At 41.6% G+C, this 11,164-nt stretch overlaps 1 protein-coding gene across 1 annotated transcript; it reads left to right on the top strand.

Moving 5' to 3' along the window:
- The first annotated feature begins 4,349 nt into the window (after window positions 1-4,349).
- LOC136527423 (amino acid transporter AVT1C-like) lies at window positions 4,350-10,706 on the top strand. Its single transcript, XM_066520153.1, has 12 exons — window positions 4,350-4,639; window positions 5,509-5,846; window positions 7,068-7,282; window positions 7,414-7,437; window positions 7,798-7,978; window positions 8,111-8,330; window positions 8,429-8,564; window positions 8,924-8,947; window positions 9,210-9,348; window positions 9,428-9,471; window positions 9,544-9,606; window positions 10,388-10,706. Exons 1-12 carry the CDS (start codon window positions 4,422-4,424, stop codon window positions 10,481-10,483), a joined length of 1,698 nt encoding a protein of 565 aa, XP_066376250.1. The 5' UTR covers window positions 4,350-4,421; the 3' UTR covers window positions 10,484-10,706.
- The last annotated feature ends 458 nt before the right edge of the window (window positions 10,707-11,164 follow it).

The following is an 11,164-nucleotide window of genomic DNA, read 5'->3' as shown; positions in this document are numbered from 1 at the left end:
TTATCCTATTCCAATGTGAGAAATATACCTTTTCCTTTGAGAAAAAAAGTGTAAGAAATAGTTGGGGTTGTATATAAGTGCAACCAAAAAAAAAAACTGAAGATATGGTAAAAAAAGTGACACGTTTATTTGAAATACTTGAGGACTAGTCACTCAAATTTGAGTGTTTATTAGACAAAGAACGACAAATTTGTAATCCTAGCTCAACAATTTTGTGAATCTTGTAACAATAACCTAGAGAAATTTCTAGAAAAAAGAGTTGGTGAACATTCATTTGCTAGCGATCTCTTAAGGCATTCTACAGTTTTCGCACAACAAATCAAACTACCATTGGTTGCTCTAACAAAATCCGAGGTTTGAATGGAGGATTCATAGCAGCGTCATCTTGTTTTTTGCCGCATGTTTTGGATGCCCAAATGGCAGAAACATATGCCCTGAAGGAAGGCATTAGGTTGGTGCAGCAGATCGGATGCAGCAATTTCATTATGCAATCGGATTGCATGGAGTTAGTCGAAACGGTGAAGGCGATTTCCAGGCATTAGCAGCAGCTCCAATACTTGAGGAATGTTATAACACACTGAAAGAATTCCCGATGGCCATGATTGAACATTGTGATAGAGAAGCAAATCAAGTAGCACATGAGCTAGCACGGCAAGCTTTCATTTCTAAAGATTTTTGTACTTGGGTTGATTCACCCCCTGCTTTATTTTCCATGCTTTATCAAATGATGTAACATTGTTATCAGGTGATTAATAAAGCTTGCCGTATGGCTTTATCAAAAAAAAAAAACTGCAGTCCTTGTGGCTAGAACTAGAATAGACCAGTGGCTAGCCATGGTCTAAGTAGGTTAAATGCATGTAAGGCGATTGTGAAGGAAAATTTAGGCACATGTATCTGTAGTTTTTCTATTGATTTCATTCTAAGCGTAATGACCTGATGCAACTGAGTCTTAAACATATGATAACCAAGCCTGCTCTTTCATCATAAAAGTAATACATCAATATGCTTGAGGTGAAGTCTCACATCAGCAATTGAACAGACTGAAGTCTACACCAAAGGACAAACACAATCAAGTAACAGTAACTGATGTCAAAATGGTTATTGCACCAGCCCAATGCTTGCTTGATCTCCTGAACCATGCCACGGCTTCCTTTAGGTAATCCAGAAGCAATACACATGTTGCGCAAAAAAAAAAAAAGAAGCAATACACATGCAAAATGGAAAAAGCTGCCAAAATAACCTGAAGTGGAATGGAGGAAAGCCCCCATTGCCGTTATCAAGTTTGGCTCCATTCACCTTCCCTATAAATCAATAGATTAAAGATAAAACTAAATGCACAATTACTCATGTCTGAGTGTTGGCGTGTGTTTTAGGTGTGTTGTAACTTTATGATCTTCTTAATGCAATTTTACACAGGTCCGGTCCGAGCTTTTTGACCTAGAATGACACTAAAATTTTGGGCCTTTTTATATGAACATAGTACCACTGAGGATAGTATATATATACATATATACGAAACATTGCTAATAAGCAGTTAATTGAATGAAAACACAATATTCATATGAAACAATTTGTATACATATTAAATTACCTCAAAAATTTCTTCTAACATTGCTCGATGCGGAGTCATCGATGATGGTGTCAATATTAATTAATCTCATCCAACAATCGCTTCTCAATGCATAATGTTGACAATCTATTTAACCTCTCTTGTGGATTATAGACCTCAAATAGTTCTTCAGCAATAAGAAATGGAAGTAGGAACTTCATCTTCCTCGTTCTTCCTTCTAGGGTGGCTGGCCTCGTTAGGCTAGGCTCCTTCACCTTGGCTTCGCGCTATAGTACCGGAAAAGCTGGAGTCAAAGAAGCCATCAATCAAGGCTTCTTCAGCTTCTTAGTTTATTTTGGCATGATAGAGAAAAATGGCTCCTATGAAAAATACTGTTAAGAGTTTGTTTAGTAGAGCTTCTCCCTGGTTCTGGCTTTGGCTCCTCAGGTGGAGCCCTATCAAATGTTTTATAAGATGAGCTGTGAGGAGCCCGAGATATTTTTGCAGAAGAGAGAAAAACAATTCCTATAAAAAATGCTGCCTGTTTAGATCTAAGAAGATAATACTCCCTCCAGTCCTCTATATCTGGCGCACGCCCATTTTTCATTTCGACGACAATAGCAGGCGGAGTGGGGATATCGAGAGCCAATTAGTTAGTCAAGGGTTAATTAATCTAGAGTTAAATGGATGGCTAGCAACGAAGCGTTGCAATGCATGCGCAACCCGTTTCAGTTGAGAAAAATACGGAGGGAAACGACTCGTTTCTGCTGGAGAATCCTCGTGGATGGCGGCGCCGCTGTTACGACTCACAGGCAGATAGCTCATCAGGTAACAGATTTAGAACATAGAAGCATTCAGATAACCCATCACGGCCACCACCCGCGTTCAGTTAGCTAACTTCAGAACATGAATAGAACCATGACCAGGTTCTGAACGCGGCATGCTAGATGAAGCAAAGATAATCCTTCAACATAAATACATAATCATCCAATCCATCTATACGGGCACTCATGTAACTTGCAAACAGGAACTGAATGAACAGCTTTTGCTCAGCAGAAGAAGAAATAACACGAGGCAAAGACCCATGAGGCCCCCAACGGACGCACCGAACATGAAGCACCGCGACGGCTCCATGGCCAGACTCTGAGGCCACTGGGCGAGGAGGAGACGAATCTGCAGGTGTCAGGCTCTTCCTAGATACGTGGACTTCGAGGAGCCCGGCATCTCATCGCGCTGACGAGAAGTTGACATCGGCGCAGCCGTTGAAGGATGGAGGGCTACGACACCAGAGCGAGCGAAGGCGATGACACCGGCAGGTAACGATTTGGCGCGAGATTTCTCTCAACACGCACCAAAACTGGAACCTCCGCACGCCGCCGACCCGTACAACGCTGCTGGAGGAGGAGTATCGGCCTCGGCAACGGGACATCCCCGTCGCCTCGCGAGACGACGCGAACCCGTCTCCTAGCATCGGCGAGGGTTTTTTTTTGCGAAATTAGCATCGTAGAGACGGGCTCAAGGGACGCGTTGTACTTGCCCTAATACTCAGCGCGTACTCTCGTAGAGCGTCTTGGTCTTAGCAACTAGGCTCCTAGCGCTAGGTAAAATGGGCTGGAGGGAGTAGTTAGTTGCTAATAATTTTTTCCTCGACGAACTGAGCTTAGCTCGGTTGGGTATTTTTTTGGATCTACGCTCGGGTTTAAGTCTCCGACTACACGGGTGTTCGCATTTTTCTGAATTTATTATAGGATTTAACGACGCTATTCTTTTAGTGGTTGGCGACGGTGTCCGTCGACAGCGAGACATCTATGGTAACTTTATCAATCTTGAGATTCGTCAGTCTAACTCACAATTCTTCGGAGGTGCTGATAGAGATAGGGTGTGTCTGTGTGTGTTCATAGGGGTGAGTATGCGTGTCGACGTTTATAACTGGGTCTCGAAAAAATTAATTATCTCCTTGATCAAATAGGTCTAGCAAATAGTTTAGTTAATTGCTAGTGAGTACCCAACTAACAACTATTTTATTAATGGGATCAAACTAGCTAATACTAACACCTAATATTAGTTATGACCTACATAGTATTAGCTATTTAATAACTATTAATAGCTAATGGATCCAAATAAGCTGAAGCTTAAAAAAAATAGCCGCCAAACACGCGCTTAACCTGCGGATATACTGGTGGTGAGATGGGTGTATATAAAGATGGCAATGGGGACCCGATCCCCGATTCCCCGCGGGGAATTCCCCTATTAGGGGACGGGGATGGAGTCAAATATGCCCCCACGGGGATCTAAACGGGGAGAAAACGTCCCCCGTCGGGTTTGGCGGGGACGGGTCTGGGAGAGCATTCCCCGTCCCCGATACCCGCATCCCCGCCCCGTTTATATACAGGCTTTGCTCTCTTTCCTGATGGCCCAACCAGCCCACGAAGGCCCAATGTCTTCTGAGTATATATAATAGCAATAACCCTAGTTCTACACCTTTGTGATGATTAATATCCTGCTTCTTGCTATTTAGCTATTTTTGAATTGTGATTCGTGGTGTACTCTAATATTGTGTCGATGAACTCATGTGAATGATGATGAATTAACCTGAATGGTGATGAACAAATGCGGGGACGGGGATCCCCGACGGGGATTTTTCCCCTCGCGGGGGCTAGGATGGGGGAGAAATCGTCCCCGTGAGCTTTGGCGGGGACGGGGACGGGGATTTTTTCTCCCCGCGGGGACGGAGATGGGGAGGCAACCTCCGACGGGGATTCCCCGTTGCCATCTTTAGGGTGTATATAACACAACAGATGTTTATTCGTTTTGGGTACTTGTTTCGAAGAGAAGCAGATTTTGAGGAGTCCGAAGGCAGAGTGAGCGGGAGATGAGGAGCCCGGTGCCGGAGCGTAGCCTCATCATCGAGAGCGACGACGACGACGACGACACCCAATCAGCTGTCGCCACCAACTGGACAGGACACGGCCACGACGAGGAGGAGCCGGGCTCGGACTCCGACTCCTCCTCGTCGTCCTCATCCTGCGCCACACCACGCCGCGGCCCAAGCTCCCCCGCCTACACCCAGCAATGGCCGCAGAGTTACAGGTCACGTCGGTTCCTCCTCCCTCCTCCATGATAGAAGAAGAATCTCTAGTAGTTGCCGGCCTGCCCGTATACGTATCATCTTATCTTATATATCCGTGGTTCCTCGGTCGCAAGTTACGCTGCCGCGAGCACCTGGGGCGAAGTCGAATACGCTGCGGCGTAGTGCTGCTGCGGTGTGTTCTTTCGCATCCTCAATTTCAATTCTCTGAGCCGCTGCTTCATTTTCTTTTTCTCATCCTCCTCCCGCAGCTTCAGTTCTGTTAACAGGTTACAGGTAGCTGCAGATCCATCATCCATAGTTCCATTTCCATACTGACGGGACACTAGCTAGTCGAACAAACAAACATGTGTCCCGTGATAGAATACTGTACTGATGATTGATATCCATTGCCACCATGACGGGATCCTTGCAATGTGTTTCGTTGCTAGCTGGGCCAGGACCGGCAAAGTCTGTCAAGCAAGCGGGCACACCTATCGTCCTATCTCGAGAATCAAGTTGCATTGCAGGCACACCAATCAACCATGACATCTCTGTCTGACTGTCTGCACGTACAGCTCATGTGCCAACCATACAATCAATTATTTCCTATTCAATTAATTAACATGGAGTTGGCCTTGCCCAGTAATTTGGCTTGCAATTATACCACCTTGAAGAATCTGTAGACCTTAAATGTTTTTTTTCCAAGAAAATAATTTGTTGAATTTAATGAAAGAACTGGTTGTATTAGTTTTTTATAGGTACTATATGATATTTGATTCTTTTGCATGCTTTCTTTGATCCTAGGCTTTTATAAATTACTGTATAATAGACCACAGGGAATTCCTTAATAGTTATATGTCTGTTTTTTTTTCTTGCTCTCCTTTGACAGGCAATCGATTGACATTCTTAGTAGCGTGCACTCACCCAATCTGAGCTTTTTGGGGACTCCAACTCGGAGCAGACTGTCAAACTCTTTCCTTGCCATCACCGATTCTTTTCGGGGCAAAGCCCCTGAAACAATCTCAAACTTTATCAAGCCACTTCTTGGCCCCACATCAAGTGATGAGCAGCAGCAGCAACATGAAGATACCCGAAAGAGTTCTCAGCACATTATGCCCTCAAGGAAATCATCTTTGCAACAAATCCCTGAGGATCAAAAGCCACTGGTAGTTGGTCATGAGGCGTCTCATAATCGAAATTGCTCTTACACCCAGGGAGTGATGAATGGTAAGCACAACTGCTTGGCAAGGAATGTGAAAATGGCGTTTAGCTCAAATGACTGATGTCCTGAGGTTATTTTGCTGTTTTTTTTTAAATTTCGGGGTAGACCCCCCCAATCATCAATATTGCAGAATATTCTCGTGATATGCCATTGGTGATGCCAGCTCTACTGAACCTAGACGCATTCCACACAGATCAAATGTCCAAGTTCAGTGTACTTGATTCTGCATCTAGACATTTATATCCACTGTGGTATTTTATTTTAATGGATTCTAGTATGTAGTTTACACAGACCCAAATTATAATGCCAAACTGAAACAATGTACTGATTCTGCATCTAGACATGAGACTGACATCACACATTCACTGTTTCAGTTTCATGTTTCCAATTAGTTGTGAAGCATCAAGTGCAGCCAGTTATCGACTAGGGGTTTTTAATAGCTCAATCCTCTCTTTGTTGATTTGCCGCATCACATGTCCACCGGTTCGATTTTTCTTCTTCCTCCCCAGTCCCCACATGGATGGGAACATCACGTGGTTGATGAGTCAGCACAACCATCTGGTAGTGGTTACACAAATAGATGCATTCTGTACTTTTCCTTGAGGACAAACAATAATAAAGATAACGACAAAGCCTTTTAGTTTCATGTAAGTTTGGGTTAGTTGGAGATGGAGCCACCAATAGAAAGAATAAAAAGGTTTTAGTTTGTAGTAATAATAGTAAAATAAGTTCGGTTTTCCAAAAAATAGTAAAATAAGTTCGATACCCTAACCTATGGTTTGGGCATATAGATTGATAGGCCTACGATTTAGTATATTCATATCAATCTAACCATAAATTGCCAAATTATTCAGAATCGTAAATATATCATCAAATGTTCTGATGAAGTTTTACTACATGTAATTTATTAAGTTCAATCAGTAATACCAAAAACAGAAGAAATTATTCGGATGGTAGTATTTGAAATTTCTTTACTAGTGGTTATCTAACCTGAGTGCTGTAACAAAATATAGAAGCTTAGCTAGGCCTTTGAATTCTTAATGAGAAAATTCTCTAGTTTTCACGTTGGGTGTGCAATTCGCTTTTATGCAGGAATAAATGTTCTATGTGGCGTGGGAATCCTATCAACACCTGTAACAAAATATCGAAGCTTAGCTAGGCCTTTGAATTCTTAATGAGAAAATTCTCTAGTTTTCACGTTGGGTGTGCAATTCGCTTTTATGCAGGAATAAATGTTCTATGTGGCGTGGGAATCCTATCAACACCTTATGCCATCAAACAAGGGGGTTGGATTGGGCTGGTGATACTCTGTTTATTTGCATTGCTTGCATGGTACACTGGCGTGCTCCTGCGCCATTGCCTGGACAGCAAGGAGGGCCTCAAGACATACCCAGATATCGGCCATGCAGCCTTTGGCAGCACAGGTCGCATAGTTATCTCGGTAAATCTGCTTCAGATTATGATAGCACATTTAGCTGTGCCTTTAATTTTCTGCACATTTTAGTACAATGGTCAATGGATGAGTTATGTGCTGACTAGTTTTGTTTCTTGTTTGTGGCTTCACTGTTGAAGATAATACTGTATGTGGAATTGTATGTAAGTATCCATACTGACCTTCTATTTCAATCAGAATTAAATGATCCAAGCTGTGCAGAACAATCTGTGCGACCATCACTTGCATGTCCTATACAAAACATTTTTAGGGTGTTTGAGGAATCACCCCATTCTAGATTAGGTGATGCATCATGAGTTTATTCCTCAAATTTGGTCGAATGATTGCATTCCTCATACTAGTACTAATTTTTAGCTTGTGAGGAATGAGGTGATGATGGATCAACTCATTCCATTCCACAAACCAAACAAAAAAGTGAGGATTGCTAAGTCGATCCAAACACCCTATTTGTTTCTTGCTTTTTGAAGTGTAACGATATTACTTGGTCCTAATGTATTGGACAGGCATGTTGCATCGAGTATTTGATATTGGAGAGTGACAATTTGTCAAAATTATTCCCCACTGCACACCTGACCATTGGGAGCCTGACGCTGAACTCACATGTATTTTTTGCAATCTTGACTACCATCATAGTCATGCCAACCACCTGGCTCCGTGACCTGAGCTGTTTGAGCTACATTTCAGGTCTCATTTTGCCTGCTTTTCATTCTTGTTTTTTTAAATTCATTCTGCGTGGCCTTGTTGTTGCTATAGATCATGTACCCAATGCATGTATTGCACACTATATTGATGCTAGCAATGTTGATGTGTCTGCAGCTGGGGGTGTCATTGCATCAATCCTTGTGGTCATCTGCCTGTTCTTGGTTGGGGTTGTCAATAATGTCGGCTTTGAGAACGAAGGGACTGCACTGAACCTCCCAGGAATTCCTATTGCAATTGGATTATATGGTTACTGCTACTCAGGGCATGGGGTATTTCCAAACATATATTCCTCTCTGAAGAATCGCAACCAGTTTCCTTCAATTCTTTTTACATGGTAATCATTTTAATCGCGATGACCCCACACTAATGCAAATTCAATAATTATTGATGTTGGAAATGTAGCACTCACATCTGTTTTCTGTTTCTTGTCAGCATTGGGCTGTCTACCTTTTTGTATGCTGGTGCTGCAGTGATGGGATACAAAATGTTTGGTGAAGCCACAGAGTCCCAATTCACACTCAACTTACCAGATAATTCCCTCATTTCTAAGGTTGCTGTTTGGACAACGGTAATTGTTGCTTCCTAAACCATTTCAAATTCCCCTTTTACTCCATCCATCTCAAATTAAATCAACTTCTAAAGTTGTCCTAGGTCAAACTATTTTAAGTTTGATCAACTTTATAGAAAAGAACATCAATATTTATGACACCAAATTAGTATCACTGGATACACTGCGAAATATATTTTCATAATATACTTATTTGGTGTCATGGATGTTATTACCGTTTCATATAAAGTTGGTCAAACTTAAGATAGTTTAACTTGGCGTGATCCTAGGAACTGATTTATTTTGAGACGGAGGTAGTAAGACAGGGGCCTGACCCTGTTGTTTAATAATAATTAATCACCTCTCGATGCTTACTGCAGGTGGCAAATCCAATAACCAAATATCCTTGGTGTGCCAATTGTTAGTCTCATAAAGAAATGGAAGAAATGTTTTTTATGTGCAAATATATTTTAGTACATAGAGTTGGTTAGATACTTGGATTAAAAAGTAAAAAGGGTACGCTGGAAATCGTGCTGAAACACTTCGCCCAAGCTCCTAAAATACACTCTGGTTCTTCTTTCCTTTGAGGAGACCATACATGTTTTACTACGTCCTCAGAATATTGCTATATTGTTCTCTTACTTTCCTTAATGAATAAATACATATGCATTAACTATTATTCCATTGGCTATGAGTTTGGAAGAGTTGCTGCCACCAAACCAACAAAAGTATTCTACAATAATCATGCTTAGATCATCGCTGGTGATGTCAACCCTCCTGATTGCTCTATCTGTGCCTTTCTTTGGTAAGTGCATAGTATTTAATCTTACAAAGATCTCCAACCGTGATACGATCCTAATCATTTGCGTCTTACCTTTTGATAGGACTTGTGATGGCCTTGGTTGGTTCCTTGTTTGCCATGCTTGTGGTAAGATTTTCATGTTTAGCTCAGATATCCTAGCTTACAAATTGGTGAGTCTCAAATATGTTTTTGTTGTAGACCTATATTCTGCCTTGTGCGTGTTTTTTGGCAATCCTCAAGACAAAAGTGGGGTGGCATCAGGTATGAAAATTATGCAAATATTTCCAATCCTGTGTTCTATTCTTTCAAGTTTGTAAGCAGTGCTTTAGTGATAACTTAAGTGAAACAAGGAAGCTAAAGATTGAGCAGAAGGCATTATCAAATTCTTATATTCTTATGAACATGATTGCACTGAAACAGGCCCCAGTTAGAACTGGTAATATCAGCAAGGTTTAGAGAATCATGCATCCTTTTTTCTATAAAAAGAACTTCTATTGATATCAAGACAATGACATTAATGGCCTGTTTGGATCCTTTCATTTGGGCTAAATTGAAATCTACTTCATGAACTAGGCCTTTTGGCTTAGAATTGATATTCCACCACTTTCCAAATGTTAAGTACAGGCCTGTATTAAATTCAGAGGGTAAGACATGGAAAGTGACTAAGAAATAGAAAGTGAGATTCATCCTTGCCCGCATGGCCCAATATTCGTCTCCACTCTTCTCTCGCGAGTCCGGACACAAAAAGATCCTTGTGTGGGGGATCTCACTGCTGCCATCAAGCTCTCACCACAATAACACTTCAATTAAGATCTGAGACGGAATTTGATTCTTGATTCTTGAAATAAGATTCAATTCCACGCAAACAAACAGGCCGCAAGATGATACAATCATCTTGAAATCACTCTCGACCTCAGGATGCACATAGCCTACAAATGTTTTTGTTATATAAATAGACATGCTACTGATTATCAGTGCACACTAGACACACTATGGCATGTAGAATTATGCATTCTACTGACCGGATCTGTTTGATTCACAGATAGCAGCTTGCTCGTTCATCATAGCTGTTGGGGTTTGCTGTGCCTGCGTGGGAACATACTCATCCCTGTCAAAGATAATCCAGAACTACACATAATACAGCTGTTCCTGACTTCCTGTTATCCTATATATGCAGCTGCCCAACAAAATCATGTGTGTGCAATATGGGCCAAGCATAGTTTACCCTGCAATTCACTCTATGTATAATAAATTATTGGTGTCTTATCATAGGGCTCAACGATTTGTACTTTGGTTTTAAGGTGGTATCATGCGTAAGTAACATTGTTCCTTATGGTGCGGAAAAAAAAAACAAGTTGATTTGGTCTTCTTGCAATTTTATGATTTGATTCCATCAAAAGTTGAATGCAACAAGAGTCCATGAACTTGACAGGATATGCCGCCTAGTTCATGAACTCTGAAAACTCATAGTCTGTCCGCGCATTTTAGGTGACGTGGCTTTGCCAGTGTGGTAGTTCCGAGGTGACATCGGCACTTGAAAAGCGTGTGAGGACATGCATGGGTAAGGTGGGACGCGGGCTGGAAATAAGCACAAATTGAGCAGGGGCATATGTTGTCATTTATCATCCATTTTTCATTAGACTTGGTGCCTCCATGGTTTGTGCATGGATATCGGCTGTGGATTTCTGTTATGAAATGGAGGGATTATTCAACTGTGCATATGTTCTGGACTTTGATAGTGATAGTCGTGTATGATGTTCCTACACATATATGTTTGTATAAAAGATGAGCTTCTGTTTTTGTGTGTGTGTAGAAAATG

Source organism: Miscanthus floridulus, chromosome 19 (genome assembly GCF_019320115.1).
Source record: "Miscanthus floridulus cultivar M001 chromosome 19, ASM1932011v1, whole genome shotgun sequence".
Taxonomy (NCBI): Eukaryota; Viridiplantae; Streptophyta; class Magnoliopsida; order Poales; family Poaceae; genus Miscanthus; species Miscanthus floridulus.
The sequence above is the reverse complement of the archived record's forward strand: the minus strand, read 5'-3'. Positions and strand labels throughout refer to the sequence as shown.